This window comes from Colossoma macropomum, unplaced genomic scaffold, assembly GCF_904425465.1.
Source record: "Colossoma macropomum unplaced genomic scaffold, Colossoma_macropomum, whole genome shotgun sequence".
In the NCBI taxonomy this organism is placed as follows: Eukaryota; Metazoa; Chordata; class Actinopteri; order Characiformes; family Serrasalmidae; genus Colossoma; species Colossoma macropomum.
This window is the reverse complement of record NW_023494785.1, coordinates 43,277,682-43,297,339: the sequence shown is the minus strand read 5'-3', so window position 1 is coordinate 43,297,339 and position 19,658 is coordinate 43,277,682. Positions and strand designations below refer to the sequence as shown.

The 19,658-nt window shown below is 39.0% G+C and overlaps 1 protein-coding gene across 1 annotated transcript; it reads left to right on the top strand.

Annotated features, from left to right (window-relative positions):
* Positions 1-4,927: 4,927 nt before the first annotated feature.
* cdc42ep5 (CDC42 effector protein (Rho GTPase binding) 5) lies at positions 4,928-14,651 on the top strand. The gene is made up of 2 exons (XM_036595892.1): positions 4,928-5,112; positions 10,274-14,651. The coding sequence occupies exon 2, from the start codon at positions 10,279-10,281 to the stop codon at positions 11,161-11,163; it is 885 nt and encodes a 294-aa protein (XP_036451785.1). The 5' UTR covers positions 4,928-5,112; positions 10,274-10,278; the 3' UTR covers positions 11,164-14,651.
* The last annotated feature ends 5,007 nt before the right edge of the window (positions 14,652-19,658 follow it).

Here is a 19,658-nt window from a genome sequence, read left to right as displayed (position 1 = left end):
TTAAACTGAAACTTTGCTTGTTTGTAAAGTGATTTCAGAGCCACTCAGTTCTACCCTGATGGAAACTGTTTGCCTTCAGTGTTTTGTGCTTATGATAATTTTAATAGACATCAGCGTCACTAATTAATGACTCTATTAAAAGACTGGTTTACTAAGAGAGACACTGGAGTATTCTCACCTAAAATTAGTTAATGAAGCGAGTCTTGTTACAAAAATGATAATAGAACATTAGTCATAATTAATCTTTCAGTACTTTTACTTTCGATACTTAGGTACATTTGAAGGCAAATACTTTTGTACTTTTACTCAAGTGGAGGTCTAAAGGGAGGAACTTCTACTTTTACTGAAGTAATATTTTACCTTGGGTATCTTTACTTTAACTCAAGTACATGGTTTGTGTACTTCGTCCACCACTGGGTTTAACACACTCTTACAACTAAGACCCCCAAAGTAAACAATAAGGACATGGATCTTCATGTGTCTCAGAGGAAACTCATGCTTGTTTTTACTTTCCCAGCCTGCCGGCATCACCTGGCTCTGTTTCTTACTGTAAAACACCGAAGGAGAACAATCAAGTCATTGAGTCATTGAGTTTAATCGAGTAATCTTGGCAGATTATCATGATAATCTCCATCGAAGACTGATTAAACACTGGCAGAGACAAATTTAACCACCCGTCTCAGAAAAGTCAACTATGTATCTGAGCACTTTTCCTCAGAGGTGTGTCTGAGGAGCGGCCTAAACCCAGACTGCAGTAGCAGCGCTGCTACGTCAATGAAGCAGCAGTGAAAGTAGCCCAGCAAAAAGTGTTTAACACACTGTTACAACTAAAACCCCCTGAAGTAAACAATAAGGAACTCTGGAAAACTCCATTCAAAGCCGCAGATTCACACAGATTCATCAAAACATACTTTAATTTCATACAAATAAATGTCAAGCTTGAAACAACAGAAGAACACTTTTGGTGCTATAAAGAACCATCTACAGCACATTCTCCAACTGAAGAACACTTAGATGATGCAAAGAACTATTTAACCTTTTCCTTTACTAAAGAACCCTTGAAGAACCATCTTTTGTAAGTGTACACTGGTGGGAAAACGCTGAGTGGGCCGCCAGCTTTCCCATCAGTGGGCCAACAGCGACCCGCTCTCACTATCTGGGTTGATTTTCTGCTGATTTCTATGGACTGGTATGCTAGCGATACAATCTAGTACCAGTTGAGATGCTCTAATCTTCTCAGTTATCACATCAAACTCACTTTTTTACCTCCCAGACGACCGAAATCCAGGGACGAGGACGGGTGGTGACTCCAGGTAAGGGGTGGAATTGTGTACTGATCTGATTTTGAACTTTCTAAATTGAACTATCGCTTTAAAGTAAAGCAGAAAGTCAAACTTATCCTGAAATTTTCAAGATATAATCTGATCTAAGACCAACACCTCACTCAAAACAACAACACAGAGCAGGTTTACAGGCCCAACCTCAGCACACACGGTCAGATGGGCTATGAAGACAATGCTGAAAGGCTGGAAAGGCCAGAATGCTGTTGGAGTAGCTGCTGCAGATCACAGCCCTCAGGAGCCAGCAGGGCCAGAAAGGAGGCAGTGATTCACCTGCACAGGAATGAGGTTCTCAGACTGCCTCACCATTACAGTGATCACGGCCTCCAGCAGAGCAGGACACACACTGCAAAAACATGGTTCTCCAAGGGCTCTTTAGTAAAGGCATGTGTTCTGTCTATGTGTTGAATATGGTTCTTTAAAGAACCTTTCTGAAATTTGTTTTATGCAAATTTGTCATAGCACCAAAAAGGGTTCTGCTATTGTTAGCAGAACCCAGAACCATTTTCAAAAAAGTTCTACAGTTCTACTATTACAATGTCAAACTTGTAACAATAGAACAAATTTTGGTGCTACACTCTTAAAAAAGGCAATGGTTCTATCTAGTTCCATCAATAGTTCTATCTAGAATAATAAGTGCTACACTTATAAAAATGGTTCTTCAAGGGTTCTTTAGTAAAGGCATAAGTTCTATATATGTGTTGAATATGGTTCCTTAAAGAGCCTTTCTGAAATTTGTTTTACATAGAACCAAAAAAGGTTCTTCTATTGTTAGCAGAACCCAGAACCATTTTCAACAAAGTTCTACATTTCTACTATTACAATGTCAAGCTTGTAACAATAGAACAAATTTTGGTGCTACACTCTTAAAAAAGATGGTTCTTCAAGGGTACTTCAGGAAAGGTAATGATTCTATTTAGAACCATGAGTTCTATTTATGTGTAGTACATGGTTCTTTAAAGAACCTTTTTGAAAATGGTTCTGCATAGCACCAAAAAGGGTTCTTCTATTGTTACAAGCTTGGCATCATAACAACAGCAGAACCCAAAATCATTTTCAAAAAGACCTACATTTCTACAATTATGATGTCAAGCTTACAGTAAACAATAGAACACTTTTTGGTGCTACATAGAACCATTTTAAAAAGGACCATATACACCACATTCTCCATCAATCTGAAGAACCATTTCACCATGCACAGAACCATTTAAGTACAAAATTGTTCTACATAGAACTCATGGTTGTGTACAGAGCCATTCCTTTTACTAAAGAACACTTGAAGAACCATTTTGAAGAGTGTATAATTCATGGTTCTTAATAGAACCACTGCCTTTACTAAAGAACCATGCTTTTTAAGAGTGTAGACCAGTGCCTTTACTAAAGAACCCTTAAAGAACCCTGTTTTAGTAGTGTATAACTCATTGTTCTAGTTAGAACTACTGTTTTTACCAAAGAACCTTTGAAGATCCACCTTTTTTAAGAATGAAGAATTCATGGTTCTAAATAGAACCATTCCTTTTACTAAAGAACCATCTTTTTTAAGAGTGTTGAGCTCATGGTTTTAAATAGAACCATTGCCTTTTCTAAAAAAAAACTTGAAGAACCATCTTTGTTAGGAGTGTAGACCATTGCCTTCACTAAATAGCCCTTGAAGAACCACCTTTTTTAAGAATATACAACTCATGGTTCTAAACAGAATCACTTACTTTACTAAAGACCCCTAAAAGAATAATTTTTAAGAGTGTAGAATTCATTGTTCTAGACAGAACAACTGCCTTTTCTAAAGACACATTAAAGAACCCCTGAAGAACCATCTTTTTTAAGGGTAGACCTCATTGCTCTAAATAGAGCCATTGCCTTTACTAATGAACCCTTGAAGAACCATTTTTAAGAGTGTACAACTCATGGTTCTACAGAGAACCACTGCCTTTTACTAAAGAACCCTTGAAGAACCATGCTTTTTTAAGACTGTAGAACTCATAGCTCTAAATAGAACCATTCTTTTTACTAAAGAACCCTTAAAGAACCATTTTTAACAGTGTATAACTCATGGTTCTACAGAGAACCACTGCCTTTACTAAACAACCCTTGAAGAACCATCTTTTTTAAGAGTTTAGACCATTACCTTTTCTAAAGAACCCTTAAAGAATCATTTTAAGAGGGCAGACGAACGCCTTTACTACAGAACCCTTGAAGAACCATCTTTTTTAAGAGTGTAGAACTCATTGTTCTAGAAAGAACCATTTCCTTTTTTTTAGACTGTAGAATGCATGGCTGTAAATAGAACCATTCCTTTTACTAAAGAACCCTTGAAGAACCATTTTTAAGAGTGTATAACTCATGGTTCTAAATAAAACCATTGCCCTTTACTAATGAACCCTTGAGGAACCATTTTAAGAGTGTATAACTCATGGTTCTAAATAAAACCACTGCCCTTTACTAAAGAACCCTTGTAGAACCATCCTTTTTTAGACTGTAGAACTCATAGCTCTAAATAGAACCACTGCCCTTTACTAAAGAACCCTTGTAGAACCATCCTTTTTTTAGACTGTATAACTCATGGCTCTAAATAGAACCATTCCTTTTACTAAAGAACCCTTGAAGAACCATTTTAAGAGTGTATAACGCATGGTTCTAAATAAAACCACTGCCCTTTACTAAAGAACTCTTGAAGAACCATCTTTTTTAAGAGTGTAGACCATTGCCTTTACTAAAGAACGCTTGAAGAACCATTTATAAGAGTGTATAACTCATGGTTCTACAGAGAACCACTGCCTTTTACTAAAGAACCCTTGAAGATCCATCCTTTTTTAAGACTGTATAACTCATGGCTCTAAATAGAACCATTCCTTTTACTAAAGAACCCTTGAAGAACCATTTTTAAGAGTGTATAACTCATGGTTCTAAATAAAACCACTGCCCTTTACTAAAGAACCCTTGAAGAACCATTTTTAAGAGTGTATAACTCATGGTTCTAAATAAAACCACTGCCCTTTACTAAAGAACCTTTGAAGAACCATTTTTAAGAGTGTATAACTCATGGTTCTAAATAAAACCACTGCCCTTTACTAAAGAACCCTTGTAGAACCATTTTAAGATTGTATAACTCATGGTTCTAAATAAAACCACTGCCCTTTACTAAAGAACCCTTGAAGAACCATCCTTTTTTAAGACTGTATAACTCATGGTTCTAAATAAAACCACTGCCCTTTACTAAAGAACCCTTGAGGAACCATCCTTTTTTTAGACTGTAGAACTCATGGCTCTAAATAGAACCATTGCTTTTACTAAAGAACCCTTGAAGAACCATTTTTAAGAGTGTATAACTCATGGTTCTAAATAAAACCACTGCCCTTTACTAAAGAACCCTTGAAGAACCATTTTAAGAGTGTATAACTCATAGTTCTAAAGAAAACCACTGCCCTTTACTAAAGAACCCTTGCAGAACCGTCTTTCTGAGGCGGGTGTCTGTGAGGTCTCTGGAGTCCAGCGCGCTGCAGCGGCTGGACGGGAGAGCAGAAGCAGCTGGAGCTGAATCACTCGCTCTTTCTCCCTCTGCTCAATAGAAGCGCTCTCCCCAATAAAAGTGGCGTCACTTCCTTGCCCATCCCTGAGGGAGAAAACAGAAATATCCGAGAAGAGCGCCGCCAAGAAATTACGAGCGGAGGAATAAACAGCACGAACGAGGATTTACCGCGGATAAAAGCAGACTCCGGTCATAGGGGGGACACATTTGAGGACGAACGGGGCTAAAAAGTACACATTTATCGAAGTAAGTGCGTTTTTTCTGACCCCCTCTCTCCAATCCCTAAAGTCCACTCACTTTTCCAACTGCCCCCTCCCCTCTTTCCTCCTATTTCCATCGCTTTTCCAGACTGTGGGCTCTTAACAACTCGTTTTAACCCTTAAAACCTCGTTTTTGGTGGAGGTTAAGGTGGTAAGGAGGTCAAAACGTTGGCTTCTTTGAGAAACTTCACACGCGTAAACTTGCACGGAGCTTAAGTTGACTTCTTATTTGGAATTTTACCGTTCCACCTTAAATGCTGCCGCAGCCGCATTCTGGCGCCAGGCGCCAGAATGCGGCTGCGGCAGCATTTAAGGTGGAACGGCAGAATTCCAAATAAGAAGCCAACTTAAGCCTCGTTGAACTTAGACGTTATAAAATCCATGAATATGTTGTTTATGTAGGGTTATACCTTTGATCCAGCTGGGCTAAAGTTCATATACAGTCTTTTAAAAGTGATTTTGGGTGATTTTTCTTCCAGCTGTGCTGCTTCAGGTAACGAAAATGGCGATTTCACCCATGATCCTAACTATTCCCACCACGAATCCCCCCTCTGTATTTCACTAGGGTGGGCTGACTTTAAATGGGACTCAGTGTTGTATGGACAGAATGTTATAAGCTAATTATGGGACATTGTTTTATATGGTAATGTGGCTGTACATTATGGGACAGTGTTTATATAGATGTAGACATTGTCCCATATATATACTCATGGTTCTAAACAGAACCACTGCCTTTACTAAAGAACCCTTGAAGACCCATCTTTTTAAGAGTGTATAACTCATGGTTCTACAGAGAACCACTGCCTTTACTAAAGAACCCTTGAAGAACCATCTTTTTAAGTGTGTAGAACTCATGGTTCTAAACATTCTAGACATTGCTAAATGATGTCTGTCCTGATGGCTTTGATAGCTCAGTGTTAAGGATTGTAATGGTTTAACTGGTGTTCTGGGGCTCCTTTGATGGTTTCCTAATGGGATCTAAAGGAGTGCTACAGGAAACTAGTGGTCTAATGTTAACCATTAAGCCTGCTCTCATTAGAAAGCCAACCTTATGCTTCAAATGGTATTTTTTCAGTGGGGAAATATACATGAATACAGTAAATACAGTACATAACAGTTATTGTTTGATTTTTAATAAAGCTGAATTTAAATGTGTTGGATGGAGCTCCATCAGTCCAGAGATTGCAGGTCCACTTATATGACCGCTGGGGCTTAATGGTCATATAAGTCATCCTGATTCATAAAACCATTGTTTTATTCAATTTCCCACTAAAACACACTTCATACTGTAATGATCCCATTTACAGATTTAAAAATATATGTAAAAAATCACCTAAATCAAAGTAAATGTGGCATTCTAGCTCTGTTTACTGAGCTAAAGGAACACTGGACTTTTTCACTGGACCATACTTACCTGTGCTGTAGGGCTGGACGATTCAGGGAAAATTTCTAATTGCGATTTTTCTGGCAAATATTGTGACTGTGATTTAAATTGCGACTATTATCTACATATATTGAGGTCCAGGCCTGATTCTTTGGCCAAGAATATCAGTTTTTCTGGCTTGAGCTTTGAACGCTGAACATGGTGGGCCAGACTGCCAGTTAGTTGTGGTTGTGATGTCACAGAAACTGGGTGTTTGGTTGCTTCTGATTGGTCTAACTTGTCTACAGACAGTTCCAGGCTCTGTGTTATTGGGTGACACTTCCCCACTTAAAACTTAAGACCATGCTGTTGATAATAAAGGGTATGAATAAAAAAATTGCAGGTTTGAAAAGTGAAATTGTGATTCTCATTTAAAAACAATCTTTCAGCCTCACTGTGTTGAAAGCAGCTAAGCCACTAGTCGGGCTGCAGGTCTCAGGAATGGCTCTTTCCTTTCATTTGCATTCTGTTTTTCCTACCAATTGCCCAGTTTGAGTTGAGCTGCTTGTTGCTTTCTGGCCAATAGGCTGGCGTCAGTGTTGTATATTAGAAACGGCTACCCAAACAGAAATCTGATGGCCATAAATGCTGTGTGCATATATGTAAGTATAAAACATTGGACATGTATGCATAATATATGGATGGTATGTATTCATATATGTCTGTAACATGGTTGGATACATTGCAATCCAGTTATAATTGTTACTATGTCAGCTGTTTCCTTTTTAATGGGTTAAGGAACAATATTTTAATTTATTTAATGTTTTAATGGTTTTATCACATAGTGTGGATGTTTTTAGAGTTCAGTTATGTGGCTATTATATTAAATTTCACTTCATTTGGGGAGTAAGAAACAAAGCAGATGCATAAAAATCCTTAACATATAACATGGAGCTAGCATGTTGCTGTTGTTGAAAGAAAACCATCACCAAAATGGTAACTTTACAGGAGAAAGAAAAAACCTACTTTACTTTTAATGTAAGTCAATGGAACCAGACTTTTTTCCAAGTCATTTTGGGCCGTTTGTTTTAGTCCATTCATCATGAAATTTACACACAATGTAAAGGGCAAAAGACATTTTCAAATTGTGTCAAAAATTGAAAAACGACAGTTTTCTTCTGACAGCAGCCTTATATGAGTAATATATGCCTTCCATATATGAATGTTTTCCATCATATATTGTGTTACACATATATGTTGTATATGTTATGTGGCTGAAATATATGTCCCATATTTGGAAATAAGTTGGCATATACATCACACATATGTCCATATTTGACAGATGTAATTAGGATATAAGGGAAATATGCTAATGTATGTCATATATTTGACACCCATATATTGACATATATCAGATTTCCACATGGGTGGCTAAAGTCGCAGTGAATCAAGTGTTATATTTTGTGTGTGAAGTCAAAAATCATGAAACTTCACTGATATTTGTTCACTGGTTGCTGCTGAGCTTGGCTAGCTTGTCTAGTTCTGTCAGAAAAGCTTGCAGTCGATGAAAACAAACAGCCCCCAGCTAGCATTTAGCGACAGATTTCATGCTAATAGGTTGCTGTTAGCTCTTAGCCACATTAGCATTCCTGTAACTGCTTCCAGTGAAGAGTGTCTGACAGCCTAGTTAGTTTGTTTCTCAGAAGGACGTCCTCTCCGCTGGAAGGTTTCATAATGTCCATGTAAGACGTGTGTCTTGCTCAAGCCCTGAGGGAGGAATCTAAAAGTATGTGCTTGCGTTACGTGTCTCACCTACAAGTCTGAGCACGGCTCTGGCATCACATCTCAGTCAGCGTTTCTCACCCTCAGACTTCAGCTTTACTCCTCTACATCCTCCACGTTACCTCAGCCTAGCCGTGATATCTGACACTGGATATCAGGGGCATAAATCTGTGACCTCACATTGATTCAGCTTGATTACGATTCTGGAGGAACAAAACCTCGTATCTCCAAGACTTTGACTTTACAGGAGAAGGAAAAAACCTACTTTACTTTTAATGTAAGTCAATGGAACCAGACTTTTTTCCAAGTCATTTTGGGCCGTTTCTTTTTTGGTCCATTCATCATGAAATTTACACACAATGTAAAGGGCAAGAGGTACGTCCACACTGTGCCAAAACCTGGAAAACGACAAAAATGGAGTTTTCTTCCGACAGCAGCGAAATAATCTCACATTTCACCAAAGATTTTTTTTTATATATATGATTCAATGTTATTATTAAAAAATAAACTGAATACACAAACGTGACTGGAGGAGCTATTTAGGCAGCAGCGGAACATATTTTCAAGTCATAATTCCTTCTTCATTCTTACATGACCATTTCCCAACCTCTCTCTATCCCACAGGCTGTTTTTATTTCTGTCCCTTTAATACTGATATATGTAAATGAGCTCTATTCTGATTGGATGTGCCTCATTAAGAAAGCATTCCAGACTGAAACACTCCTTATAGCTTCAGTGTGAGTGGGCGGAGCTAAACTCATGTAGGCTGGATAGACAGACATTTCAAGAGTGCAATTTTCAAATGGCAAAAGGACGCATTTTTTTAAAAAATCATATCTTACATTATCAACAATGTTGTTTTAAGTTTAAGAGAGGAAATTAACGTAATAACACAGAGCTTGTGAACTGCGTATGGAGCAGTTAGACCAACCAGATCCAACCAAACCTCCATGTGTTGTGACATCACAACCACAACTTACTGGCACACTACGTTCAGGGGTCAAACCTCCAACCGGAAAAAGTGGATATTTTGGGCTTCTTGGACACAAAAAACAGGGCTCAATCTTCATTTAACTGCAATTTAAATCACAGTTGCAATATTAGTCAGAAAAATAAAAAAACAGCCCTGAATCACAATATGCCTTACAATGTATTACAAAATTGGCCAGCATTAGTTTTCTTTTGTTGCACCTTCATTCAGACCCAGTGAACATCTGTGATTGGTCAGCATACTTAGAGACCACATACAAATACATTGTCATTTTTTAGATGGATTGCGTACTGCAGTCTTTTATGTATCACAAAAGGTCAATGATATTGATCAGTAAATCATATAGTGCAGCCCTAGAAGTGTAGTATTTGCTGATAAAACTATAGTGATTAATCGCAACACAATAATGATTAAAATAATAATTATTATTATTATTATTATTAATATTTTTGGTACCGTTTTCACGGGTTGCAGTTCTCGAGCTAGAACCACAAACCTATGCATGACTGTAGAGCAACGGCCCAGGAACACCTTAGCAACCACCTGGGATACCACAGCAATAGCCTAGCAACACCTTAGCAACCTCTGTTGATACTATAGCAACTGCTTAGCAACCACCTGGGATATCAAAGCAATGGCCAAACAACATCTTAGCGTCCACCCGGGATACTACAGCAACGACCAAGCAACACCTTAGCTACCATGTGAGATACCATAGCAACCGTCTAGCAACACTTCAGCAACTGTCTGGGATACCGTAGCAATGGCTTAGCAACAGTGCATGTTGTTATATATGTATTAGTGGACAACAAAAGCTTTGTCAGAATGGATGTATTGATCACTTTCAATAATGCATATTGATATTTAATACTAGTTCAGTAACGTTCAGTAAGTACACATGAATGTGAACCTGTTGTTCATACAGCTGGGCTTCAGCCTGCACTACTGTGGATGGTCAAACTAGGAAACCAGCCCTATTAACTCGCTCTCTCTGATTTTTTCCCCCCTCAGTTCCAATGCCTCTCCACAAGTCGGGCCGGGCTCACCGCCTGGATCCCACCATGATCTCCGCCCCGCTGGGGGACTTCCGCCACACCATGCACATCGGCAGAGGCGGAGACGCCTTCGGAGACACATCCTTCCTGTCCAACTGCGGTCCCTCCAACCCAGAGTCTGTGAAGTCCACACCAGAGTCTTTAGACTCAGTCCCGTCGCCCACGGCAACCACCATCGACCCACCGGAGACAAGGCTGAGCCGTGATGGCGATGACATTGTGACTTCGGATGAGGCTCATCCGCAGCTCCGTCATTCCGAATCAGTCTCGTCCTTCGACCTGGACCTGGACTTGGGTCCGTCCATTTTGGGAGACGTTCTTGGAGTGATGGACGGACTCGGGCTGGGCAGCGACTGGACGACAGGCAAGCAAGGCGAGGAAGTTTTTGGCTCCACCGCAGACGGAGGAGTGTTGCCGATTGGCATGGCGGACGAGCTAAACGAAGTGAACGGGGTCAAGTCCAAAGGCCTGAGGCCCAAAGTGCGGTTCAGCGACAAAAAAGAGGAAATCATCGGCCGGCAGTTTGGAATTGGTGGCGGATCCGAGGTGGAAATTGAGAAGGAAAGAGAAACGAGCCCGGTTGGAGTTGCGGTTCAGATGAGGGTTGAAGAAACGATCAACAAAGAAATGGCTAACAAAGAAATGGCTAACAAAGCTGCGGCAGAATCGACCAATCACAGAGGAGATCACAGCCCAAGCCCCTCCTCCTCAATGAGCTCGGAATACGAAGGCGTCTCCCCGTTGGACAGAAGGAGGGAGGAGGAATCTGCTTCAGAGGAAGAGTGTGCGGCTGGGGAGCAGGGCTATACGTTCGAGGACGAGTCTGACGATGAGATCGGCCTTTAGGAGAAACGGATTGCAATTTGCGGGGACCAAGCACCGAAAAGTATGCGCGGAAGAATGCTTTTCTAATCAACATTCCATAAAAGGGAGAAATAACCAAAGCTAAAAACGTTCTGTCCAAGATGAAAAACTGGATTTTGATCATCAGTAGGTTATTAACGAGTTTACAAATATAAAGAGCCTCACAATTATGTTTCAATGCTGCAAGCTCCAATGGTAACCAGTGGTGTAGAAATGGTGTATGTAGGCTTGTGAACCAGTTTCTTACTAAGGTTAATGCTTCATCATATCATGGGGAAATGACACAGAATTTTATATTAGTACTTCTTTTAATCTTACTTTTAATATTTAATGTTGTAAAACAGCCTTGATAAGCAATTATTATACTTTTTTTCAGGTTCACATTTATCGTAAAAATATATATATATATATATATACATTGTTAAACTGGGAAACGTTGAACTCGTTATTTGGGAATTACTAAGGCTAAGTGGAAATGGAGCCATGGCTTACATTGTAGTCTTGTGAATAAATTCACTGTTCAATAAATCATCTCAGTACCAAAGTGGCTGGTTGAGACAAACAGTAGTGTGCCATAAATACAGTAAAAATGACTGGTAAAAATGTTTTAATGACCTTTTTTTAAAGAAATATTATGTTGATTTTTGCCTCTGAATAATATATAGTGTAGTGCTGAACAAAATTATGAACAGCTCATCGTTAACCCTTAGAAGTCACAGTTACCTTGTAAAAGCATCCTGTAATTTTAGATGAATTATTTCTCACTCGTAGCTTATTGCAAAAAGGTGAGAAATTTTTAGATTCTATACCAGGGGTCTCAAACTCAAATTACGTGGGGGGCACTAGGGAGTTGGTCTAGCCAACTTTCAGTTCTTTGTTATCTTCATCAATTATCATCATTATTATTATTATTATCATCATTATTATTATTATTATGCACTTTTTTGCAACCATTTTCACAGGTTGCAGTTTTCAAGCTAGAAACACAAACCTTTGCCTAGCAACACCTTAGCAGACACCTGGGATGCTACAGCAATAGCCTAGCAACACCTTAGCAACCTCTGTTCATGCCATAGCAACTGCTTAGCAACCACCTGAGATATCACAGCAATAGCCTATCAACACCTTAGCAACCTCTGTTCATGCCATAGCAACTGCTTAGCAATCACCTGGAATATCATAGCAATGGCCGAACAACACCCTAACGTCCACCTGGGTTGCTACAGCAATGGCCTAGCAACACCTTAGCTACCATGTGGGATACCATAACAACCATCTAGCAATATCTTGGTGACTGTCTGGGCAATGGCTTAGCAACACCTTAGCAACGACCTGGGATATTATAGAATCAGCCTAACAACACTTTAGTAACAACTTGGGATACGTAGCAACAGCTTTATCAAGCCAACGTAAAATTCATTCATGAACTTTTCCCTTCTAGTTAGTATTGTAGTAGTAAAAGGAGTAAAAATACAGAAAGTGTTCAATAAATATTTTCATTTTCAATTAAATCAAGTAAACTTACATTTAACAACAAAACTATATGGGGCTCTTATTGTGACAGCATTTCCAGCTGAACGCAAGTGAAGAGTTGGGAAAGTAGTTAAATCTGCATCCTCAGTGGATTCTTTGGAAAATTCCATTGATTACTTAATTCTGAATCTACTGCTGAGGCATGAATGAATCTACGAGGGCAGAATTAACTATCAATCTAAATTAGAATAACGTTAGAATAGCATCCTTTAGTTTCAGCTAAATTACAGTGTGCAGCATTTATGCTACATCAGGTTTTGTTTGAATGGTTCCTGTTGGATGCAGCACTTTATTTTGCCTGTAACATTGAAGCAAATAAACCCATCAGATATAAATATTTTGCTGCAGAAAAATACAAAAATAAGGATAAATTGCAAATACATGCCGTCGTTTGAGACCCCTGTTCTAAACCGTACTACCGGAAGAGTATTTTTAATATTATTTTTTTTTTTTATCTGATTTAAAGCGACTGTTTTGTTTGGCAGAAGGAAACATCATCCCTCACATTACTGCCATGATTTTTATCATTTTTCTTCTAAATCTACACAAAATTGTCTATTAAGTATGAATGTAACTCGTTATTTTACACTATAAATAATAGATAATTAACTGTGTAATTGCGTCATTTCAAAAGCAGAGCAAAGTGAAAGTAATAACTCTGGACCTCTAAGGGTTGGCGTCCCAGTTTCTGGCTCAGTTACAGCCACGTGCAAAAGTTTGCGCGCCCCTGGTCAAATTCCATTTTCTAAGTGAAAGTAAGTTGAAAGTCTTCATTTACAGAGAGAAAATACTTCTTTAACACACATTCAAAGCACCATTGCTGTTTATTTGCCTAATTTAACAACATAAAATGTGGCCTGTGCAAAAGTTATGGCACATTTTATATTCTGTTTTTTTCCAACGTGTTTCCAAATGAACAGAAACTGTGCACTAAAATAAGCAGAGGAATGTCGTATACATCCCTGTAGAACATGTTTTAACTAATTTTCACTCAGAAAATCAACAGACTTTTGCATATGACTGTATAGAGACTGTATATATGTGTATATCTGTCTCAGTGGTTTCAATTTAGATTGGCCGACGTTGAAGATAACAGTATTAGCGAGTATATTATGTCGTAATTTAAAAACATAGATTTGCAAGTGTTGTATAAAAAAGTCACAGGAGCCGATTGGCTGAGCTGGTGCTGGTGTTGACCGGGGCAGTGAGTCCTGTGGAATTTGGGCGTTCCTGTGTTAGTGACGAAAACAATGGGTGGAAAAAACAGCGGGTGGATGCCATGCGTATAGATGCTTATTTTTTTTGTTGTTGTTTTTTTCTTTTCCTCTTTCGAGCTCTGACTGACGGAGCTTTGTAGATAGAGCTCAGAGCATTTTACTGCTAGCGAAAGTATTTGTAATCTGATCTGCTGTTATTGGAGTTCAAGGTACACTGAGTGCAGATATGAGCTGTTAAATGCTTTTACATTGGCCTGTGTTGGTCCCCCCCCAGAAGTCTGAGGCCTCCGTTAATCAGGCGGCTGTAGTGGGTGATAAGATAAACATATTACGTCACTTGATATTTTCATAATACATGATATGCATCTTGATGTATGGTTTTTCTGAGGGATGTGAGCACATTGGAATGGACAGAATGTGACAGCACAACGTCCAAAAAGGGCTAAATAACTATCAGTAAAGCTATTATTACATATTCAATATTTGCAAATAAACTAGAGAAAAAGCAAACAACTGGTAAAAGTACTTGGCTAAAATATGATGATGTCATAATGGGCTGCCATCCAATCAGCTTCTTGTTGCTATGCAGTTTATACAGTTACTTTACACTGGTTGTTGTTTTCAGGCTCTAAAATTGGTCTAAATCTGTCTTTTTATGACCCTCGCAGTTGGTCAGTGTACTAGGAGTGCTGAACATACCCAATGAAGAGTTTTGTGACAGAACGTATCATGATAATTTATCCGGATTGTTGTATTTTCCACCCCTACTGGGCAAAACGTCAGAGGCCCTTTATTTATTTAATTTCCAGTGATTTAATTTCAGCGCAAACATTTTTTTTAAACAGAAAATTACACATTTATTGTGTCCACTCTTCACCTTTATTCCAGCTTCCCTTCTATTCAGGAGACTCACTTTCAGCTCCTCAAAGAATCTGCAGACACACCTCCAAAGTTCAGTCTTAGAAGCTGGTTGATCATTTTCTGAAGTAATCAAACACATTCAGTGGTGTTGAGGTCTGGACTCTGGGGTGGTCAGTCCATTGTTCAGCTTCTTTGTTTGGTGTGTCCGTCTCCTTTTCTCAGTGAGGTTCTTCTTGATCAGCTACACATCCTTTCAGACCCACAGCGCTGAGTCGTCTTCTCACAGTGGAAGGATGGACAGAAACACCTGTGGATGTTTTCAGATCTGAAGCAGCTTGATTTTCTCCTCTCTCTCAAAGATGAGAGCTTTAAGTGCTGTTTATCTGATGGGGGCAGTTTTGGGGTCGACCAGCTCTTCCAGGTGGTTGTTAGGAGCCCCATTTTCTCTGTAGCTTTTCAGTTTTTGCGAACAGTTTTGGATCATCTCACATCTCCTTAAGAACATCTCCTGAAAAATGATTAACCTGTACATAATGGCTGTTTTGACTGGAAATGAAATTAGCTTATAGATATGCTGAAAACACTCACCAGCTAAAAGGATCTTAAGTGTGATATATTTCTCATTCTGACATTGTTACAAAAATATTATAAAATAATCAACACAGTTATAGACGTTTTCACTGGATTTTAAAAAATGATCCATATTGGAAATAATGTAAGAAATTATGTTCAAAGGAAGTAAAATAGCCAATGCAGTGACATCATTTCATGCAATAAGCTAATTTTGTATATGTTAAAATGTCTAGAAATAGGTTGAAAAGTCTTATTCCTTATAATGAGAAATATTAGATATGCCTCATATTTATAGATGCCAGTACTTTTAAAATCTGAGTCATTTTAAAGGAAACAATTAATAGGATTTTAATTTTAATTGATGGCCAACAGATAATTGAAGCTTTACGGCCACAATCATACTTTAGTCGAGTAACATTACGGCTTGTTTTGACGCCAAGCACCAAAAGCTACTAGAGTGCTAATGGCACCCCCTTGTGGAGACCCTTCAGTGAATGAGTGAGTACAATCCAGGTCCACGAGGTGCTTCACGCCTAAAAAAGCTCAACTGTTGAAACATTCCAGCCACAGAACAAAGCTGAGAAATGTCGTTAAACTAGTAACTCGGTTATTTAGCTGCTGTTATCGTTCCAGTCTGTGGGCTAAATGTGACACAGGCCTGTAGGTTTGGGTCAAAACGTTAGATATGATTCTTCGCTGTGAATGAGTTTGGAGGAATTTACCCACAATTCCCCAGGCACTCTAAGCCTGGAGATGTCAGGCTACATAATCAAGCTTTAATTAATGTGATTTGGTCAAATCGGATAAAAGAAACAAAATTCACCATGAACGGTTGGAGAAGACGAGTGGAGTCAAAGCTTTTTTTTTCTTTTTTTTTGTATTTTTACACTTTATTTTCTATTATTTTTTCTTTTATTTAGTAAAATCTTTTAATCTGTGAGTCATAATGTTGATGAAACACCTTCCAGATACTCAATGGCTATTTTCATTTGTATTCATTTTATACGGATGACAACAGGTTATGAATAATAAACTGTTGAATGGCCAAATAAAAGTGGATTTTTATGGAAATAAGAAAGTGAAAACTTCATAACCACTGATAATCAGGGCTGGATTACCCAGAAATACATCAGAACAAATATGATTCTTAAAGGGGGAACTCCACCAGCTTTTTAAGCTGTAAAAAATGTCTTTCAGAGTGATTCAGAATTGTTCATAGTGGAGGTGATAGGAACCAGACGTCCACCTCTAAAGCTCCCTCACAGAAAGTTAGTACATGACATTGTTTTAGGATTTTTGGCCTAAAAAAGATTTTTTATTACATGGTTGAGGGGGGCGTTGTGAGGCAAAATAGTCCCCAAAGAACCTTTTTTTTATTATTTTAATTTATACACTATATTTCCGACGCCTGGTTCCTATCACCGCCACTGTAAATAAATCAAAGTCGGTAAGTTTTTCCACAATCAACCATTTCACACCAAACCACTCTGAATGACTGTTTACATCTCAACCACTGAATTATGCGGAAATTTTGAAAAGCTGGTGAAATTCCCCTTTAAATGGTAGAGCGAGCATCACACTGAACACTTTCTCTACCAGGTAAGATGATCTCAACACTATCATGATTAGGCCCAGTTTTTGAATGAAGTCAGAGTTGGAATATAAAAGTGAAATAAGGTGAACTTGGTGGAACCGGTTCTAGCTGTAATATCATGACTCATAACTGCATGGAGGAGTGCAGAAAAGTGCTCTTCATAACTGTAATGCCATTGTTGTTGTTGACGTTATCTTCCTGATCTCGATATCTGCAAGATAATAAAGGTATTTCTGTACTTTCTACTACTGAGGTACCTTTATTTTGATATTGTATTCATTTCATGCAGTTTTATCCGTTTGATTCACCCATTTTAGTCAGAGGTTCAAAATAAAAAACAAAAAAGGAGTGAAAATGAAGGAGGAAATGATATCAGTGCACTTTGCATCTGTAAAACTATACTAAAGGAAAGCAGCTGTGGACAAAGTACACAAAAGGTGCACTGATATCATTTCCTCCTGTTTATATATTTACTCCAGTTACACTACACTTGCTTGTAAATGTACATAAATGGCAAAAATCCATTGATTTTTTAAAACGTCTGCATAATTCACTCTTTAATTTCCTCTAGAATGGAACACTTCACATCAAACCACTCGGAATTACTTTGTTTACTCTTCATGCATTTAATTATGCAGAAATTTCGCTACACATACTTGTGTCATCAGCATAACTTTGGAAACTGACTCCATGTTCAGGGTTGTGCACCATTATATCCCATATATTCATATGGCCATATTAACAAATACTGTATATGCCAATTTGAATGGCTCAGAATGGGGCTAAACCTTAGGCTGAATGGGTGGGGCTAAACTGCTGTAGGCTGAATGGGTGGGGCTAAACTGCTGTAGGCTGAATGGGTGGGGCTAAACTGCTGTAGGCTAAATGGGCGGGACTAAACGGCTGTAGGCTGAATGGGCGGGGCTAAACGGCTGTAGCTGAATGGGTAAGACTAAACTGCTGTATCTGAATGGGTGGGACTAAACTGCTGTAGCTGAATGGGCGGGGCTAAACGGCTGTAGGCTGAATGGGCGGGGCTAAACGGCTGTAGCTGAATGGGTAAGACTAAACTGCTGTAGGCTGAATGGGTGGGGCTACACTGCTGTAGGCTGAATGTGCGGGGCTAAACTGCTGTAGGCTGAATGGGTGGGGCTAAACTGCTGTAGGCTGAATGGTGGGGCTGAACTTCTGCAGGCTGAATGGGCGGGGCTAAACTGCTGTAGGCTGAATGGGAGGGGCTTAACTGCTGTAGGCTGAATGGGTGGAGCCAAACTGCTGTAGGCTGAATGGGCGGGGCTAAACTTCTGTAGGCTGAATGGGTGTTTATATGTAAATATGTTCAGGGTTGTGACATCACAGTCATGTTTAATTCAGAACAGACTCTTTTTATGGCTTATTTTTCATGTACGGACTGTGGAGTGAAGGGTATATCCAGTGTTTATGCACTACATCAAACTCCTGCTTTAAAAAAGGGCCCCTTCACTTTTTATGAGACCACGAATAACAGAACGGCGCTCGACAGAAGGGAGGTGTTAAACCGGTTCCAAGAGTTTTCAAATGCAGTCAAACGCAGCAGAACAAAATCTATAATTTGATGACCCAGAATCAAAATCATATGTAATTATGTGACTTGACTGAGATTGTGGGAGTAAGTCAGTTCAGGGCCAGGAAACATAACAGCCACAGCTCCATAGTTTCCCTTTCCGCAAACTCTAAACATTCACTAGAGCAGATAAACTGCCCTGAATCCAGTAGAGAGAATATAGAGATTCTACTGTTAGACTGGAATTATGACACGCCTTTCAATCTATTAAAATCACTCTGACGAACATTCCAGGAAATACAACTACATATCTGACTGAATGATTCAGAAATAATTCCCTATTTTTGGATTACATGAACATCTTGATTCTTCAGAACCCATAGAAGCTCATCTGGAGCTGTGATTGGTCAGGATTGATTGGAGGCTCATTTGCATTTTGCTACACCAGTATTGCACAAACAATGCGCAGAAGAAATGAAAAATACATAAATTGGACTGTGAGTGGAAAATGAGTGATGATATGTGGAATTTTGTCTATTACTCTGTGTAACCACTGGTGGGCCGCCCAGAAAACACTGAGCAAAACACCAGTGTACCGCCAGCTTTGCCATCAGTGGGCCGACAGTGATCCACTATCCTCCTGCTATCAGGGCATTTCCTTTATTTTGGCAGTAACTGGTGTGGAAATGGTGGTTAAATTGCTCTAAACTATCACGGCTCAGTTAGCGATCACATATTAAACTATGGTGTTGGTATGAGCTGCTCTTTTATTTGCAACCTTTGACAAATTATGAAATGTTAGCATAGCATTAAGCAGATACGTAGAGGTATGTAGCACCGCTTTACCTACTGCACAGTAAGCAATGTGGGAAATTATGCTAGTTAGTGTCCACATTCATTTCACTTCAGTTTTCGTTTTTCTCCCCAATTTGATTGAGGCTAATCCCCCCCGCTAGCTAGGCCTCCCTCTTTTACACAATGCTAGCACCACATAACGCAACATCAGCGTGTTGGAGCAGAATATGCTTGAAGGAAAATGCTAACTGCTAATTCTGTTACGTCAGCTAACAGACTTTGAGATAAGCTCCACCACACCTTTTCAAACTGATACTAACGCAACATCAACATGTTGGAGCTCAACATGCTTGAAAGATTA

Coding starts and splice junctions, on each gene's coding strand:
- cdc42ep5 (XM_036595892.1), top strand. CDS start 10,279: ATGCCTCTCCACAAGTCGGGCCGGGCTCACCGCCTGGATCCCACCATG.